Source organism: Danio rerio, chromosome 19, assembly GCF_052040795.2.
Source record: "Danio rerio strain M-AB ecotype USA chromosome 19, GRCz13ab, whole genome shotgun sequence".
NCBI lineage: Eukaryota > Metazoa > Chordata > Actinopteri > Cypriniformes > Danionidae > Danio > Danio rerio.
The window spans coordinates 40,427,042-40,447,842 of record NC_141039.2 but is presented as its reverse complement, the minus strand read 5'-3'; the positions used below and the strand labels follow the sequence as shown (position 1 = coordinate 40,447,842).

Genomic DNA, 20,801 nt, shown 5'->3' with positions numbered 1-20,801 from the left:
GAACTGTCACAATATGATATAAAGGAAGAAATAAAGGCACTTTTTTTCTTCCTATAACAAAATACACAGCTGAAAGCACAAGACAGACTAGTCGCCAATCATTTATTTTTGTCTAGTTTCCACTGGGCCAAGTTTTAAGAGTCTGTCCAAGTGAAACATGGTGATGGGTCAGAAGACTGAGCACTGAGAGTATTTTCCATTGTAACTTCTGGGTTTTGTTCTACAAACAACCTTTTTTTAACACAACACATTTACATTAAATCCACAAAGTTACAAGTAACAATTGATTACACAAGGGACTGTTCCATTCTTGTTTTAAAAAAGTACAGTGTTATGTACACTCACAGGCCACTTTATTAGGTACTGGTACCAGCTTGGACCACCTTAATTCTTACGGTTTTGCTCTGTATTGACATGATAGCATCACATAGTTGCTGCAGATTTTTCAACTGCACATGCATGATACAAATCTCCCGTTCCACCACATCCTAAAGGCGCTCTATTGGATTGAGATCTAGTGAATGTGGAGGCCATTTGAGTACAGTGAACTCATTGTCATATTCAAGAATCCAGACTGAGATGATTCACACTTTATGACACGGCGCCGTTATCCTGCTGGACGTAGCCACTAGAAGATGGGTACACTGTAAGGGATGGACAGGATCAGCAACAATGCTCAGGTAGGCTGTGGCATTGACAAAATGCTAAATTGGTTCTAATGGGCCCAAAATGTGCCAAGAAAATACCCCCACATCATTACACCACTACCAGCCTGAATCATTGATACAAGGCAGGATGGATCCATGCTTTCTTGGTGTTGATGCCAAATTCTGACCCCACCATTCAAATGTCGCAGCAAAAATCAAGACAAATCAGACCTGAGAACGTTTTTCAAATCTTCTACTGTCCAATTTTGGTGAGCCTGTGTGAATTGTAGCCTCAGTTTCCTGTTCATAGCTGACATAGCTGAGTGGCACCCAGAGTGATGTTCTGCTGCTGTAGCCCGTCCGCCTCAAGGTTGGACGTGTTGTGCATTCAGAGATGCTCTTCCTTATACCTTGGTTGTAATGAGTGGTTATTTAAATTGCTGTTGCTTTTCTATCAGCTCAAACCAATCTGGCCATTCTCCTCTGACCTCTGGCATCAACAAGGCATTTGCGCCCACAGAACTGTCGCTCACTGGCTAGTTTCTCTTTTCGGACCATTCTCTGTAAACCCTAGAGATAGTTGTGTGAAATTCACAGTAAATCAGCAGTTTCTGAAATACTCAGACAACCCCGCCTGGCACCAACAACAAAGCCACGTTCAAAGTCACTTAAATCACCTTTCTTCCCCATTCTGATGCTCAATTTGAACTGCAACAGATCGTCTTGATCATGTCTACATGCCTAAATGCATTGGGTTGCTGCCATGTGATTGGCTGATTAGAAATTTGTGTTAACAAGCAATTGGATAGGTGTACCTACAGTGGCTGGTGAGTGTATAAAGAACATAATGATAATCAAAAGTTGTTTTTGTCATTAATTATAATAACATTAAGATCATTCATTTAAAACTTTTAGACTGGTGCATCAGTGGATTTGCATTTTAGTGAATCTTAACCGAGGACAAATTTGTATATGCAAGTTGTAAGCACTAACTGAAAAGTTACCCAAGACCACTAAGTGAGACAATGCAAAGACAGCTTAAAAGACAACAACAATATTCTCTGAAGACTAAATTTGACCAAAAAGCCCATCTAAGCAAGTAACCAACTTAAATGAATTGCCTATGTTTGGGGAAATAATTAACTTTACGGTCCAGAACTCATTAGGGTCTTACTGAAATCAATACTAGCAGCATGGTAATTGGTGTTCCAATGAGTGCAAAGCCATTACTGAACGATGTGATGCTTTTTGCTGGGGTACGGTTTTAATAAACTCACTTCACCGAACGACAGTGGCGACCATTACACCACAGCCAGTAAAATCCCTCTTTTTGTTTTAATGAACTACTAAAGAACATAAAAACAACAAACAAGTTAGAGGCGGAAAACAAGGACTCATAATTAGCCAGAATAGCCTTTGCAGACCAGATCAAATACGGAGGGGAGTGTCTTTTTTAGCACTTCTCTGGTAATGACGACCGTGCAAATTGAGCGCGTTAGAATTAGATGCTAATCAAAAGCATTGTGCGAGCGCTAGTTTGAGCTCCGAAAAGGAAAAGCGTGTCAACTACTGGAAGCAAAAGGCTCCGGTCTGCCTCTCTTCTCTGATCGTCGACGAGTCTCTGGCGCTTTCCTCTGATAGAGTCTTTCCCTTCAGAGTTTGAGCGAGGCCATATGCGAGGTCAGAGCCTCCACAGACTGCCGAGCTTCAGAGTCAAGCTGTGAGACACTTGCACGCATCTAAGGATGACAGCTTGTCTCTTATCTTTGGTGCTTCTCTTGTGGCCCCTTTGCTCCATTACTTTATTGTTCCATTTTCCAGATTCTTTCCCAAAAACATTTCCAAATGGAGGAGTTATCCAAATAATGAAGCATTAGGCAAAACTGCCACTTGAACTTTCCTTCAGTAAACAGACAGATTAAAATCTAAATCCTTTGTCTCAGCAGCCACCCATGCTCCCCGCAGTTTGAGACGTGACATCACATTTTTTAACTGCGCCAGACTGCCGATGACAGACTCTTGTCATTGCTATTCAAAAGCTCTATGGCTCTGGCGAAAGCAGCCGGACCCTAAATAGCTGATGTGGAAAAACAGCAGCCGAGTGCAGGTCTTGGGCTACAAACTGCAAGTATGTCCTACATTCAGGGATCCCACTCTAAGACAAATGTAAAATGCTTTTCCCTGACTTGCACTGACTAAAAAGCAGAATTTCTATGACCTATAACAAGCACTGAGAAGACAAACAAGAAAATGTATCTTTTACCGCATGTTGTCAAGTCGCATCTGTTTCAGGCATAGTGCTAAAGCCTGAAACAAAGCAGGACTGGAAGTTAGATTGAACTTTTATTTAACTCAAGGTCCGAGTGAATCTCTTCAGTTAGCCTTCAACATTTTTTAACATTGATTAAAACATTAAATAATCATTCATTTACACAAATAAGAGTTTAAATATGACTAAATACTGGTTGCAGGTTAAAAGAATTTTGGCTCACAACTAGGGATGTCCCGATCAGGTTTTTATTCCCTCAAGTCTAAGTCACTTGATTTTGAGTATCGACCGATACCGAAAACAGATCTGATAATTCTATAATACATAAAAAAGAATAAAAAAGAGCGAAGAAACAGATCCGGGATGTTCCTTATTTTTTATTTAATTCCCTTTATATTAACATTCACAGCACTTCTGTGAGGTAGCTTGAACAAAAAAGTAAAAACTAACATAAATTCTTTACTTTTGGACTTTAGTGCAACGGTAAATAAAAAACAATGTTATATAAAAACAAATAGCACCCTAAAAATACCCGGCAGACACTCCCAATTTGACATATGTCACTGTTTGCTATGGCAATGTTGTCATCATCAACTTCATAATATCTCCAGACCGCAGACATACTTGTGTTTCCACTTCAAGCTGCTTCCATGTTCTACTTTGCCAGCATTTAACCAACAGCATCTCTGCAACAACGTAATGTCATGCAGCACACGTTGCTGTTTTTGCATGGTCTAAACATGGCGGCAAGTCTAGAAAGAGGTCTAACTCTCTGCCACTGCATAAATAAAGATGTGTTTTAAATAGTGAGAGTATATATATATATATATATATATATACACACACACATATATATATTCGAGTCCTGATTGGGGGGTAACGTCAGATTCAGACTGAGTATGAAACCGCGTGATTGGGCCCAATTTACGATCATGTGATCGGATCTGAACATCCCTATTCACAACCTAAATATTTAAAATTCTGTAAGTGACCAATTATGCTAGCTAACTAGCCCCCTAATGTTATAGCTACAGCATATAGCACTTTTTGTTTCAGCTTAGTGTGGTCACGATACTAGAATTTCGGTACCAATCAATTCAGAAATTTTAAAACTTTCATTTCCAGCGGACATTTAAGCACTGTTGAGCACATTCTTAAACAGCACTGTTTTGCCATTGTATTCATATGTTCAACAGAAATGACTGTGATTGGCCGTGAATGTTTACCAAGTGAAAACACAGAAACATGCCACTGGAGCATTTTAAAGGCGCAAAGATCAGTCAATTCATCAGCTTATAGACATACCAGCTGCTCAACAGCTCTTAAATGTTAGCGGGAAATGGACGCTTTTAAAATTTCAATACTGATTGGTACTAAAATTCCAGTATCATGACAACAAATAACAATATACACACCAAGCCGATGGTCAGTCTTTGGTCTTTGTCAAACCGTCTGTCCAACTAGTTGAATTAATGTGTTGCTTCTCATTGGGTTAATGCTGAAGATCATTGACACGATTCTGTATGTAGAATCGACATTGGCCGTTGGCTGAAGACAGTGCTCTGATTAGCTATTCAGCAACAAATCAGAGCAAGAGACCAAAAACTGAAGTCAAAAAGAAACAAAAGAAGCCGGCTGTAATTTCACTACATTTCTCAAATATTTGCAAACAATATCAATTAATAGATCATAAGACAAATTTGGCAGGAAAGACATGTCCTCAACACACGCTCATGGTTCAGTCGGCTGCCATCCCGTTTGGTGTTCATGTACAGACTTTTGGTCCAGAAGGGGACCAGATGTGAGAAAACAACACGGATTCATCGGTGCTAGTTGTTTAGTGTCGGCTTGGTGTGTCCCTGCCCTAAAAGCAGTAGGACTGAGTAAACTTCAGTCTCAATGTGATTTCAGCCAAGGTACTGCCTGGTGACTGTATTTTACTTAAGTGACTGCCAGTGAGAAAGAAATTACTCCAGAAAAACTAGAAATAAAAAGTCCCTGACCTATGGGAAACCTGTACTTTTGTCTGCATGTAAAGAGTACAGAAGCTGCACCTATTCTGTGGCACTTGTCTAAAGGTCACCTTTTCAAACTAGTGCACAAATATCAAGCGAGCACTTGTGACACAGTCAGCCATGAGGGCTGCCCCACCTCCTGGACCAATCATGCCCTCTCCCAGTGGGAATGGTGGTACCACAGAGCAGCTGGTACTAGCAGGTGGCAAGCGACTGACCCAGGTCAAGAATTTAGCTCTGAAACAGCTGTCCAACACTGCGGATGCTGCAAGCTGCCTCAATGATGTGATCTACAGGAAAATGCAATTCGGTGAATACTGGTTCAGTTTAAACTTTTGTGAACCGGTTATTAGGTTAGAGTGGCAAATGGGGTCAACAAACCTGGGGTCATGAAGAGCTACTTAGACTTGTTCTGGCTAATCAATGTGCTAGAGCTGCATGATGCTAGATAAACTCAGAATCATGATATTTATTCATTTATTTGATAGACTAAACAAAACAACAAGTAATTTAGAAGTGTATTAGGTACACCTGTCTAACTGCTTGTTAATGCAAATTTATAATCAGCCAATCACATGGCAGCAATGCCTTTAGGCATGTAGACATGGGCCAGACGATCTGCAGCAGTTCAAACCGAGCATCAGAATGAGGAAGAAAGGTGATTTAAGTGACTTTAAAAGGAGCATGGTTGGTGCTAGATGGGCTGATCTGAGTATTTCAGAAACTGCTGATCTACTGCCGATCTACTGGGATTTTTCTCACTCAACCATTTCGAGGGTTTACAGAGAATGGTTTGAAAAAAAAATTGAGTGAGCGGCAGTTCTGGAGTCACAAACTGTCTGGTCTGATGAGTCTACATTTCTGCTGCAACATTCGGATGGTAGGGTCAGAATTTTGCATCAACAACACGACAGCATGGATCCATTCTGCCTTCTATCAACGGTTCAGGCTGGTGGTGGTGGTTTAACAGTGTGGGATATTTTCCAATCACATGGCAGCAGCTCAATGCATTTAGGCATGTAGACATGGTCAAGACAATCTGTTGCAGCCCATTGTCAATGCAACAGCCTACTATTGCTGAGTATTGTTGTTGACCATGCCCATCCCTTTATGACCACAGTGTACTTATCCTCTGAGGGCTACTTCCAGCAAGATATTGTGCCATGTCATAAAGTGAGAATCATCTCAGACTGGTTTCTTGAATATGACAATGATATCCAATCGAGCACCTTTGGGATGTGGTAGAACGAGAGATTCACATCATGAATGTGCAGCTGACAAATCTGCAGCAACTGTGTAGCCAAGGAATATTTCCAGTATCTTGTTGAATCTATGCCACAAACGATTAAGGCAGTTCTGAAGGTAAAAGGGGGTCCAACCAAGTACTAGTAAGGTGTACCTAATAAAGTGGCCGGTCAGTGTAATTATATAAAGCTAAATAATGAATGATTCAATGATTCACTCAGAACAACATCCCGACTCATTACTGGAAGAAAGAAAATTTTTGAATGAATCTCTTGTACAAATGATTAGATTTTTTACAGCATCACATTATTTACAATAGGTGGTCTATTACTGCTATCGCTACATTAGCTATCGCTTTTTATATCCAAAGTGTAATCTTATCTCAGAACTTCTGTATTAACTTGTACACTGTATTAAACAGTGATTTAATATAACATGACCAGTTCATTAAGCAATGAAACATTATTTCTTTATACTATATTTTTAATATTCTTGCAAAAACATTTTTTTTAGATCAATACAGTGACTGTAGCATTGAGTAGAGAAACAGTAAGAAAAGGAAGAACTCAAACAGCTCAGATTCTGCACTCCTCTATAGGCCTCAGCGCATTTTATACATTTTATTTCACTCATTAAGAGGAAAGCAAGATACTTTGTGTGTCTATGAATTTGTGCGGCTCCATGAGCTGACACTGCAACACTGCTTTTGGCACAGTAAAGCACTACTGGATGCTTCAAGGTTGGCCCTCTGATTCAGTGGCGCTAGGTTATGAAGTAGCTTGTTTCAGTGAACTGACACTAAAGGGGGAGGAATGTGTGTGTATATATGTGTGTGTGTCTGGACCAGATCCCTTACTGCTGTTGTATGTGTTCCATCTAACCATGCAGGATGGCAGAGCAAATGACTGATTTAGCCATTTTCTTACTCGCAGACAGAATGAGTTTGAGAGTGCAGCTTATTTGACGTAGATAACATTGCTGACTGCTCTGGCTAAATAATGACCCAATAAGATCAAAAATGACTTTTTTTACTTGAAAAATTACTAATTGCTTTATAGAAAAGTTGTTTTGAGAATAAAAAATAAAATGTTGGCGCCAATGTAGTGGCAAGTGCGTCTACACATGGTACTCCGGTGTTCACATCACAGCGACCCGAGTTTAATTCAAAGTTCGAGATCCTATGCCGATCCATCCTCTCTCTGTTCTCCATGGTTTTTCTATACTCTCTACTGTTCTAACAAAAAATATATAAATAAAATAAAATAAAATAAACACAAAACAAAAAGTCTAGGCACCATTAGCCACAAAATCATTCATTAAGTTTCTTTTTTCGGCTTAGTCTCTTTATTATTGTGGGGTCGACACAGCAGAATGAACCGCCAACTTATCCAGCATATGTTTTACGAAGCGGATGCCCTTCTAGCTGCAACTCATTACTGGGAAACACCCATACACTCTCATTCACACACATACAGTATGGACAATTTTAGCTTACCCAAGTCACCTTTACCGCATGTCTTTTACCTGTGAAATTATTATTATTAATAAATTATGCAGCAGTGAATAAATCAAAATTCATAGTAAAAATATTTTTTTCTTTTCCCCTTTATCAGAAATATCAGAATAAATTTTAAAGTATCATGAGACAGAAAACTAAAACAACTGTGCATGTTTGGTATGAAGCATTGACTAAAGAATGATTTTAATAATTGCCATAATATTTTCCTAAACCTGCCTTAAGAAAAAAAAAAATCATTAACTTTTTCTTGTTTTATACTCTCTAAGTTTAATCAGTTTAGGATTAACCGCAATGGTCAGAGATCCATTAGGAAAGTCATTAAAATCCAAATGCATACCCAACAGCTCTATTAAAAAAAATAAATAAATGAAAAATAAATGGGAGAAACTGAATGTGTTTTAGAAAACTGCATATATTCTTCATTATAAATTCCTCTCTGCTGTATGCTGAGATGAAAGGATGAACAGTCACATGTTCTGAAGGTTGTAATTAACTAATGCGTCCTCGGCAGATAAAATCTGATAAGCAAGCGGGTAAGTAAGTAGTCATTTAACAGGTGCTTTTAAGCAAAGTAACTGACAAGAAATCAAGGTCACAAAAGTGAGCACTGTTCCTCAGGGGGCTTGAACCAGCAATCTTTTAATTTACTTTGGGAAAGAAAAAAGCAACTTTTGGCACTATGCCACACCACACCACACAAAACAATAAATGTGCACACAGCATATACTTTCTAAGTATATATTTCTTAAATGATTACTATTCCTGTTAAATTGAATGATTTATTCTTTTTTGACCTCGTTATTTTAAAGTGGTGGTCCAGGGTGTATTTGTAAGGCTTGGTTGTTGGTGAAAGGGGGGATTCTTCCAAAGCGAAGATGAGGCAGTAGAGCGAAATCATTCTACTTATTGCACCCCTTATCAATCAGGGCTGCGTTTCTGAAAACCATCGATAGCCAACTAAGGTCGCAAGTTGTTGCTAATTTGTTGATTTGGTGTTTCCAAAATCCATCGTTCAAATGAACATTCGCAAACTTGTACGATTGCAACTACACCTCTAGAGTTGTATTTAGAAGCATAGTTCCTGGTTGAGTTCTATTCTCATTCTTATTGAGTTCTACATCATTCTTTTCCCAAACGATGCATCATACTATGATAGTTCAGCCGCAAGTTATGTCGTTGTTTAGGAAACGCACCCCTGATTGGGTAATTGCTGATTACAGATGAGAGACCAGCCACAATAAATCATATCATGTGCTCCTCTCGAAATTAGTTTGTAAAACTTAACTTATGAATTAGCTCAGCAGGCAGAGCGGAGATGGATTTGAGTAGCTGTTCAACACATTTTTCCACATGTGCATTTACACTATTAGAGCAATCCTGTCGAATGTGTTTTTACCTCTGAATTTGGTCAAAAGTAGACAAGCTTAAAAGATGTCCCACCCTTTTTGCACCTGTACTTGTTGTCTTGTAATCGGATTGACGAAAATGCATATTAATACCAGGTGTGAGAAAAGAGACTTAAAATCTTACATGTACATTGTTTTTAAAGATGATTTATCGACAGTTTTGTGCAACAAACTAAATTAACCTTCATATATATTCCAGCTCTTTTTTCCAGTGTACTGAACTACCTGCGAGGCTTCAGCGAATCAACAGGACATCAGCACAAAAACAAGCAGTAAATAAATAATTAAAGAAATAAATCAGTGAGTAATTGAAAATTAGTGGTGACACATTGATCCAGCCTGCCCGACTGGTGTTAAGCGGGCCTGTCTGAATGAGACGGCCGCCGCTAAAAGACGGTTTAAAGCGTAATTGATTTTTGTTTCCAACGAGCCCGAATCACAATGAGCTAATAATGTGGGATGATGAAGATCACTCTCCTTTCTGTGTTTATTCTCCTCACGCTTGCTTGACAATGCAGTCCAGTGTACAGACACACAGTGAGTCGAGTTTCCCAATAAAAAGAGTATTGTTATTTAACCAACTAAAGAAAAACTGCCTAAAATGTAGGTGTTCTTCACTTTAATAATACTACTGTGTCTTTTTATTCTGAACTATAATAACGTCACAGCGCTTTATCAGAAACCTTTTATTGATCATTTCTTCCGCAATTGACTGTAACAACGAACGTAGAAGCCTTGTCAAATTGACAAGCAACACCTGAATGTGTTCAAAAGAATTAAAAACGCCAAAATGGGACGAATTTATACCGCATTTTAAAAGTGAAACCACCTCATGTCCACTGTTTATAAGCCCAGGATCTATTACAAGACGGACTCTTCTTTACATTTACGTTATAACCCATTTAGCTCTGCGTTCTGGTCTGTTATTGCATATTGACTTCAATTCAATATATTCTAATGATTGTATTTATTTATTCTGTTTAATAGATTTTTTTTTTTTTTTTTTAATTGGAAGACGTGGTTTGATTTGTGTGTATGCCTATAGTGTACAAACAGTTGGTGGTTTGGATGATTATTAAGACTTAGAAAAAAGTAAAATAAATAAAAAACATGCATTTGTCTACCAAATTTTCCTTTTGCTATTTTAATATCTCGCTGTTAGCTACTCTTTCAACAAAGAACAATATAATGGCTCGTTTCCACTGACTGGTACAGTACGGTACGGTTTAGGTCAATACGGGTCACCTTTATCAGCTTGCGTTTCCACAGGGTACCCCTTTGGTGGGCGTGGTGTATGACAGAAAGTTTTAGTCGCATCATTCTTGCTCGAGGAAATGTCTACAATAAAACTGTATGGGTCGCTCACATATCATATGAAAAGCACTTCTCACAAAACAGATGCTTTACACACAAATACTCGTGTATAAATGTTTATAACTAACGAACATGATTTGATTATGACTGCAGATCAATTACAGTGCGAAATAGCCTACTGTAACATCTGCAATAATATAAAATAAATAAATAAATGAACATATATGAACATATATATGTTACCAACTACAGAAAAACTACTCACAGCATACATTTCATCCTAAGTTCAAAACAACACAAAAAATAGCCCACAGTCTGTGAAAACCTCTTATCTGTGTCTGTAATCTTCAGCAGCACATGTAGCCTCTGTTAGAGAGGAATTCCATCATTCTGAGTTCATAATAGTCTAAAAGGTAATAATAAAAATTAAAAGAAGGTAGTTTGTTCACGTTTGCTTAAGAAATAACGTGCTCCTTTAATCCCGGCTTCTCCTTTTTTCGCGCTTCACTCTCGCGTCAGTGTCTGACAGGATCAGGTTTCACAAGCACATTAATAATCAAGCGCACGTTATTATCATCAGCTCAAGGAGTTTGTTATTTCAGATATAGACGTGTGGCGAAAACGCTCACGTTTCAGACTAAAACAACGAGGCACAGGGTAGATTCTGCTCTACTTTGTGGCCGTTCATCAAGACGAAAACAAGGTTTGTTTGAGCCCAGATCGACCATGGCTTGTTATTATATGTATATGTAATTTCGCTGTAATCTTTCGGCTGTGTGTATTTTAAACATGGTGGGTTTTTTGTTTTCATTCTGGCTTGTTGCGCAAGCGACTGACGTATCTCTGTAAACCAATAGCGTTCAGCGGAGCGTCTACCTCCGCCTTTTGGTACCATTTCTTGTGTTTGGTACCCTTTCGAAAGGGTTGCCGAAAAAGTGGCAAGGTTAGGTTTGGTATGCCTTTTGACAAGGGCCATAAAAGCATACCAAACCGAACTGTACCGTACCACTCAGTGGAAACGGGCCATAGGAATGATAATTATAATGATGATAATAACAGGGAGGGAAAACCCCTGTGTTTGAATTATAATTTGCTCAAAAACTGCTTAATAAAAAGTTTTAATAAAGCCTTTAACTCTCAAGTAACCATTTATAGGAAAATACCGGATATATATTGTATACAGTCATTCCTCCTAAAAATACCAAGATATGATTTATTGCCCATACTGCCAGCCCTAATCATTTGATATTAAAACAATTGCTGAAATATTTTACTCATATTTCTTATTTTTTATGTCTACACATCTTTATGTACCTACATATTAGCTTAAAAAGGCTTGTGTCAAAGGCCAGGCTTTGCTCAGAAAAAAGTTAGTGAATATTAAAATATATTCCAAAACTTTTTTTGGAAACTTTGTACAAACATTTGAGATCAATATTTGAGCTGAGGTTTTGGTGGCAGGCGGCTGAGTTTGGGATTTTACCTTCATGCACAGTCACGCCACAGTTGTCACACTGGATGATCTCATCCGCATCTTCGCTGTTGTCTCCCAGACACACACAGCAGATAAGGATGTGCTCCATCCGCTGGGAGCTCCAGGCCTGAGGCCGCTCCAACAGAGAGTCCTGTGGAAGCAACGGATAACTTAACAATCCAGCTCCAGTTAGCGGTGTTAAAGCTGATAAAACGACTAGTGTTCTCTACTAAAGTCCAAATATCTTCCTCTAACAAAATTGAAAACAAGGTCTTACACCCGTGTGGGAGGAAAAAAAAGTAAAGCCACTCAAAGGCTTCAGCTCTAATTCCACCTCTGAGATTGGAAGATTAGCCAATCCTATAAACTGAAGTTCTTAGATAAGCCCATTCACAAGGATTGCTCTTTTGTATGAACAATCTGATGGTTTGCGAGCCAATGGCTGGATTATCTGATTGCCTGTGTATTCCTAAATGCACAATTATGCAATTGCATTTGAGATTTCAAGTCGGTTCCTTTTTATGCAGCTAAACTTTTGGACATATTTAAAGTGGGTAAATCTACTGACTATTTGATGTGCTTCACATTCCTATCAGTTGTCAGAAAATACTGAGCACAGACTTCTTTATGACCAGATTATTTAAAAATTTAAACTGAATGACATTTTGAAGTTCTTTTGAAGTTCAAACATAAGGAATAAGTATGGAGAATCATCTACAAGTTAAATATACCCAAATAAAACTAGTTAACCCTAAACTGCCTAGTTAACATAATGAATCTAGTTAAGCCTTTAATGTCACTTTAAGATGTATAGAAGTGTCTTGAAAAACATATAGTCAAATATTATTTATTGTCATCATGACAAAGTTAAAAGAAATCAGCTTATAGAAATGAGTTTTAAAAACTAATATGTTTAGAAATGTGTTGAAAAATCTTCTCTCCATTAAAAATAAATTGGGGACAAAATAAACAGGGGGGCTAATAATTCTAACTTTAACTGTATATATATATATAAATATATAAATATATATATATATATATATATATATATATATATATATATATATATTTTTTTTTTTTTTTTTTTTTTTTTTTTTTTCCTCTCCAAAAATTGTCCGCAAATTTCTGGGAATTACCACCACAATATCAATAATTTTTATTGCAAAAACAATCCCAAAAAAACTAGGGGCCCTGTTCAATACACCCTTGCTAAATAAACATCCAATTTACCCAATTTTTTTCAGCAACTATTTTTTTATTTTATTTGAAAAACACTTTCAAAAATTGTTTCAACTTTAGTATAACATCTTACCTCATTGCCCTTCCCATGAGATGTGCTGTGGCTGTCATTGGTTTCCTCCTCGTCAAACGCCCCTGTGTTTTTCCCTGCTTTCCTTTTTGGTTTCTTCCCTTCTTCCTCACTATCACTGCTACTGCTCTCGTCATCATTACCTTCATCATCATCATCATCATCATCGTCATTATCATCCTCATTGTCCTCTTCATCACTACCACCATCATCATCATCCTCTTCGCCACTCCCTTCTTTCTCCTTTCCAGATGATGCCTTGCCTTTTTTTTTTCCCTGCGTAGGCCTCCAGTCATTGTCATCCTCGCTGTCGTAATCATCCATTTCGTTCAGCTCTTCCATCGTAGTGAAGTCCAGCATGGGTCGGTTGCGCCGTAGGTTCCATTTTTTGGGCTCTGCTGAGTTTTCCTCTGTCGTAGCACTACCATTCGGTTCCATATCAGAGGATTTTTCTCCCTTTTTGCGACTCCTAGAGCTTCCTCCTGTTTCTTTGCTGCTGGTCTCCTCTGAAAACGACTCTTTGACTTTCTCTTCTTCATCATCTTCTTGATTCAAGTCTTTGGTCTCTAGGTCGTCTATGCCCTCTTCATCAGCAGAGGCAGCAGCAGCATCAGAGTCGCTCTCTGAGCCCGCGGCGCTGTCTTTTGAGCCCTCTTCATCACTGCCATTGCCAGTGCCCTCTGAACCTGGCACACAAGAATGAGAAATAAACTAAACAGTGTATTTTTGTGTGTTTCAAACTAAATATAAGACACTTCAAATGTGTTGCAAACAAGAAGCTTGTCAATAGGCACGGGCCGGTATAAGATTCTGATTGTGTGATAACCTTTGATAAATAATATCCAAAAATAATAAATGTTTGCTGAATTGTGGGCTGACCAGTAGTTTTTTTTTATGTGCCTGCTCCTTTGCTGCAGGAGATACTGTTGCATATATATTATATATATATATATATATATATATATATATATATATATATATATATATATATATATATATATATATATAGTCTTTGACAACATGAAGAAAAAAAAAGTGTACATATACTGAACGGTATGACAAAAATTCGTTAGTTTTAAATTCATGAATTTTCCAAACCATTGTATTCACCTTATTCTCCACAGACAAGTGGGCGCTGCCATTTGAATCTTTTTGGCTTGAGACTTCCGGTCTCATTCACTTACATTCATTTTTTGACGTTAAAAACTGCTCATTACGCTGCTTGATGTTGCAATTTTATATTTTCTTATTATATTATTCTACTTTGTCTGTATAGTCATGCAAACATTTGTTTGTAGAGCAAGCAGTTTGACCATTTTCTGCCGTATATTATTCCTAGTCATTTCTCCCATAGGCGACTGAATCGGAAGTTCTAAGACAATCGCAAAAACAGGCGCACTTCCGCATTTTAGAATAAGGTCAATACCTTAAAGCAGGGGTTTTCCAACTGTGAGGAGCTAGCACCTATTAAGGGGGGTGCGAGACATTGAGGCGTGCACTTCAGTAAATTATGATGACGATTTTTATGCATTCACTAGAGAGAATAATATGATTAACATTAGCTCCACAGCTAACTTCAGGCACCTGTAGAGTTAATGTGTTCCAATAAAACATATACAAATAAAGTGGACCGAGTTCTTTTTAAAATTAAAGACGGTGAATGAATACAAGTCAAGGGGTGTGTGTGTGTGTGTGTGTGTGTGTGTGTGTGTGTGTGTGTGTGTGGTCCTTTACTGACAACCGCGTGCGGATCTTGTCACAAAATGCGGCGTAAAGTCCTACATGACGGTAATAGTTTGATTGCGGTATTTACTTCAATAATGCCACTAATATAGACATACTCAACGTCTTAATTCTTTTTCTGTTTAGTTCAGTTAAGACTTTAGTCGGAATAAGGTCATCAAAAATCTCTGTTTACATGGTAGACTCTTAATCAAAGTATGGTTTTAATCAAAATAAAATTGTATTAAAGTATTGGTATCCATGTAAACATACTCAATGTTCGACTCAACCACACCATCAGGGCTCTGCAAACTTGGCTTTGCGAAGCAGCATTTTCTGAATGTACATACATCAAAAGCAAGTAGGCAATGGCTAGGGCCAGACAGACTCTTTGGACATATTATTATACAGCTGAGAATTTATTTCACAATAATGTTAATGAAATTAATTTAAAAACTAAATAAATATAAATGTACACATATACATGTAAATACATTAGCTCAATGATGGGCTAAAAATCAGCAGATTTTTGCAATCGCAGATTCTGAGTGGGCCTAACTATGGCTCATGCTTATTGACAGTGGAAGATGATTTACGGTTAGTCGTGTCAGATATCCGACCACAGCATGTTGTCCTCACAGAAAAAAGCTTAGCTATTACACTAAATCAGGTAAGCTCTAAATTTTTTTTTAAATTTAACTAATTTTACGCACTTTAAACGCAGCAAGTAATAAGTGAATGATATTTGCGCATGCATTATAATTTTGGCTTGAGGGAGGGTTGCCTGGGGGCCCGAGTGAAATTGGACAAACTTAAAAGGAACGTGTGGTCTAAAAGTTTAAAAACCCCTGCCTTAAATATCCCCTATCATGGGTTTTTAAATGATGACCTTCCATGCAGTGTGTAACACAGCTCTAGGTTAAGTGAAATATCCAGCTAAGGCTTAAATCTGAAAGTGCACCGTGTTTACAAATATTGATTAATTCATAAAAGAGATGACTTATAGTTTATCGAATGAATCGCCGCTGTAACGAATCTTTAGCCATGGTGTTACGTCAATATGGAATTTAAGCCCCGCCCATTTGCTGTGCGAGCAGACCCAGGAAAATTGAAACCCCCGGCCCTGCCCACAAACACTGTAAAAAATTTTTTTTAAAAAGAGGAAGACAAACACTGTATCAGATCCCGGTTAAATCATGTCATGAAGACGCTGTGCTCTGAAATATGAGGGAAAGTTAGTGTTATTTTCCTTACCCAAAGATAAACTGTGATAAGTAAGAGGTTGAAGTTTATTTTTTCAAAAATACCTCAGCATTATAGCCCCAGCCTTGTGCTGTGTTCTGTAATTTTTCTGACGAGTGCTTCAGCAATCTAATCACTTACAATGGGGTATTCATCGGTCGTTTGGTGTGTGAGACTTTGTCAGAGCTTGACAGGAACTTTACAGTACACAGTTCATGGATTTGTTTCGTCCTCCATTTCACAAGTGTAAGTAAGTGCCATTAAAATGATTGCCTGCTTGTTTTCTCTAGCTTGCAAATTATGTATTTAATTGTGTTTTGTTACTTGTAACTGCTTGTACTGTATCTGGTTAACTGTTTATATTCATATATATCGCGTCTAAAGCCAAATTGAAAACGTGACACGTGCTCGACGCTGAATGCAGTCGACCAATCGCAACAGACTGGGTAATCGGACCAATTAGCATCGCGCTAAGGAGGGGTTTCGGAACAAATGAATCTCTGAACGAATCATATGGGACTCATTGGGATAATTAGGTGAAAATAAATGCATTCTATAAGACAATGAAAGTAATTTTTGAATTGCATGCATATCAGACTGTTGTTGGAAACCCCCAAAACCAAAATATGACCCTTTTTAATGCATAAAAATTTAATGCTTTAAAATCGGTCATCGCCCCATGCCAACCTGTCATTTGATTTTTTATTTGTAACAAATTTGCAACAATTAAAAAAAAAAAAATCACATTGTCATTATGGGGTATTGTGTCTAGAATTTTGAGTAAATAAATGCATTTAATCCATTTTGGAATAAGGCTGTAACATAAAAAAAGTAGAAAGAATGAAGCGCTATGAATACTTTCTGGATACACTCTATGTAGGTCCAATATGACCCAAATAAAGAGTCATGGTATATGAAGGGCCAGGCGTTTACTATGTATTTAAAACCTACCATGAACCACGAGTCTAGTTAGTAATTAATATATTGCAACATTCTCTTACAGCCCATGACAATGATATATCGTCCAATTAGACTAGTGTGACACTGCATTTTTATTTCTCGCTAGAAATTTCAACATGCGGCAAAACTTTCAAACCCAAAAGGGTCAAAGTGTTAGAATTTCATTATCAGGTCGCAGATATTTCTGCACTATAGTTGACAGCAGCCTGATGGGGAAAGCTTTGCGTTAACCTCCAGTCTGTCATGGTGATATGGAGCCATTGCATATGTGACTTCAGTGTTAGTAATGCATTGCAGGAGGTCGAATCTACAGGCAGGTGAGAAAAAAAAAAACAGTGACGCATGTGGTGATGAAGGTCTCATCTCCACCTCAGCAGCTGCTTTCATGACAGGTGAGAAAACCCAAGAAGAGACCCACGTCTAAAAGGGCTAACGGTAGTATAAATAAATATGTAGCCATCAGTCAAATTTTGAACATTTTACATTTATAAGACTTGCCACTACTGCTTGTAGTCATTTTTATATTTAATTGATCCACTAATTTGTTTTTGCTTTTTTACTGTATACAAAACACTTAAATCAATGTTTTATGAAGGGGTTTTATTATTATTATTTACCTGATGATTCTCCAACTTTAAAATCACTGTCATCTGAGCTGTCATAGTCCAGAGCATCCAGCAGAGAGTCAGCCAAAGGCTTCACCTGCCGCCGCTTCGACCCCCGATCCACTAATAAAGAAATAACAGTTCACATTGAAATATACATTTCTTTTAGAAAACAGATTTCAGCATAAAATATTTACATAACTAAAATTCACATCATTACATTTAAATCTGCTGCCAATTTGCCAATTTAAAGTGCTAGCAATTTGAAATAATAATAATAATAATAATAATAATAATAATAGATGAAAACAAATAAAAAACTGAAATACTGTCTAAGCACCTAATTTATTATTTACATTTGAATAGAAGAAATAGTTTGAAGCATATTTCATCTTGCATATTTGATGCATAAGAAGTTAAAACGCACACCTATTAATACATATTTCTTAATTACAGTAATTATATTTAAAAAAGGCATATTATTAACTATTCAAGTTTTTAAAATATATTTTAATATTTTTAATTTCATTAAAATATTCAGCCAGGTTTAGTGAACTTGCAATATTGTCAAAAACACAGAACTTTCAGTTGTTATATATGTAAAATGGACATTCCAACATTTTGCTTTCCAACTATTACTTCTGGTTCCTTTGCATGTTGCAAGTAAACTTGTAAACAAACATCTGTGATCGGTTCAAGAGATCGGCCAGACCAGGGAATACTAATTGAGTCATAAAATGTGATTATCAGCCGATACAGTATCTACGGCCGATCAATTGGAGCATAGCCAAATTAATATTAGAGTGATTCCTGAAGGATAATATGACTATGAAGACTGGAGTAATGAAGCTGAAAATTCATCTTTAAAATCACTGGAATCAATTATTAAATTAAATGATAAGCTACTTTTGAACATTATTTTAAAGCGCAATAAGATTTTACAATTAATACTGTATTTTGACTAAATAAATGCAGCCTTGGAGACTTTTGACCGGTAGTGTAGATACAAAAAAATAACTACATAAATTAAAGTATTAAAATTATTATTAATAACTACCATCATACCACATAAATAATTAATAAAGCATCAACAATGTAAAACAGTTACAACTAATTACTGTAATGATTTCAACAACAGTGGGAATTCCTGCAGATTAAGCTGAAAAGCTGCACCACCAAAATGTGCATTGATTTAACCATAATAAAACTACACAGACACATATGAAAACTACAAATACCTCATAAACACCACTATGTTTGGTTAAATGGATCTTTCATGCAAAAATGATCATTTACTCACTATTTATTCTCCCTCAAATGTTTCCAAATCTTTATCTGTTTCTTTCCTCTGTTGGACACAAATAAAGATGTTTTAAAGAAAACTAGTAACCACTGATTTCCAGAGTAAAAAAACAAATGCTATGGAAGTTTACAGTTTTACAGGTGTCTTCAAAATATCATCTTTTGTGTTTAACAGAAGAAACTCAAAGTCTGAAAAAAGGGAGAGTAAATATTAAGGTAAAGTTGGTTTTATTTTCGCACATTCATTCATTTAGCAGTCTCTATATTGTTTACCAAGTTACTTTGAATATTCGATAAGAATTAGCATGCAAGTATGCCTTCTAAACAACATTATTGTTATCTAATTCACTGTGAACAATGTTGTACTTTGATATTCATTTGCTGCTAATATAATTTCCCTATTTAGAATTTGGAAAGAATACTTTCTGAAGTTATATTATAAAGGAGAATGTCTGAATATCCGAATATAAAAATATATTATTTTCCCTACCCAAAGATGAGGCTGTAAAGAGTGAGTAGTTGAAGTTTATTTTTGCAAAAATATCAACATTATAGCCCCAGCCTTGTGGTGTGTTCCTGTGATTTTTTCTGACAAGTGCTTCAGCAATCTACACGCTTCCAACAGGATATTCATGGGACGTTTGTTAAATGAAATATCAGAAAAGACTATTAATGTATGAGACTTTGTCAGAGCTTGACAGGAACTTTACATAGTTCATGAATTTGTTTCATCCTCCATTTCACAAGTACAAGTCAGTGCGATTTAAATGGTTGCCTCCTTGTTTTCTTTAGCTTTACCTTTTTTATTAGAAATTACGGTTTTTAATAAAACCAACTTGAACTAATTAAATATTAAGGTAAAGTAGGTTTTATATTCACCCATTCAGACTTTCTCCTTAATAATACAATTTCAGAAAAGTTCTCATTGCAATTTTTAATAGGGAAAGCATATTAGCAGCTCATGGCTATCAAAGTACAACATTGTTCAGTCAAATATATAGTGCTAATGTTGTTTTGAAGTCAGACTTACATGTGATTCCATATCGAATATTCAAAATACCACGGTAAACAATATAAGGAGCATGTCACAAGCTGTCATTGAACGAATGTTTAACTATAAAAAGCCAAATTTACCTCTAGAAGTAAATGACACTTTTCTTTTTGGGCTGAACTATCCCTTTAACACTATCCTATCATGTAAAACAATATCTTCAATGTCATAAATTTCTTTTTTTTTTTAAAGATGCAAACGACATCAGACTGTGATGATTTCAAAACGTAGTTCAGATCAATCACACATTAAACTGGCTAAAGGTGCAGCACAGCTCTATGACAATAAATAACAGGATGCTGTCATTGTAGGCAACTCACTGATTAAAATACTGCAGGGTGTTCATTTGATTAAAATAAACTCGTTTCTCGGAAATAAAACAAACAAAGATAACATGGTATACACACTAACAACTAAGAACAGCTGATATTATTTTAATGATACTCGGTGTCGGTAAAGCTAGGTGATGGAGAGATGAACTACACATCAGTTAGCATCAAGCAAACGTTCCAGTAGCCTCGTGCTAAATATTAACGCGTATTTCACACATTTCAAACCACAGCAGGTAAATTCTGATGGTGATTACGTTGTGCTATCTGTTCTCTTTCAAAATGTATACTGTAACAGCGAGATTTACTCACTTTGTGTGATTTTCTTGTTTAGCTTGGACAAAGGTACAACGAACGCCTCCTCAGCTCATGTTCTGCGTATTACGTCGATG

At 36.9% G+C, this 20,801-nt stretch overlaps 1 protein-coding gene across 16 annotated transcripts in view; it reads right to left on the bottom strand.

Moving 5' to 3' along the window:
* phf14 (PHD finger protein 14) overlaps positions 1-20,789 on the bottom strand; it is a 159,210-nt gene extending 138,421 nt beyond the window's left edge. For 6 of the 16 annotated variants that reach the window (XM_087294431.2, XM_087294435.2, XM_087294438.2 and 3 more), the window contains exons 1-5: positions 20,722-20,789; positions 19,028-19,075; positions 17,740-17,850; positions 13,202-13,884; positions 11,899-12,040 (exon numbers count right to left, since the gene is read on the bottom strand). In XM_087294431.2, the coding sequence (XP_087150557.2) occupies positions 11,899-12,040; positions 13,202-13,884; positions 17,740-17,850; position 19,028 (937 nt within the window). In that variant the 5' untranslated portion in view covers positions 19,029-19,075; positions 20,722-20,789. 16 annotated transcript variants of the gene reach the window in all.
* Positions 20,790-20,801: the final 12 nt, after the last annotated feature.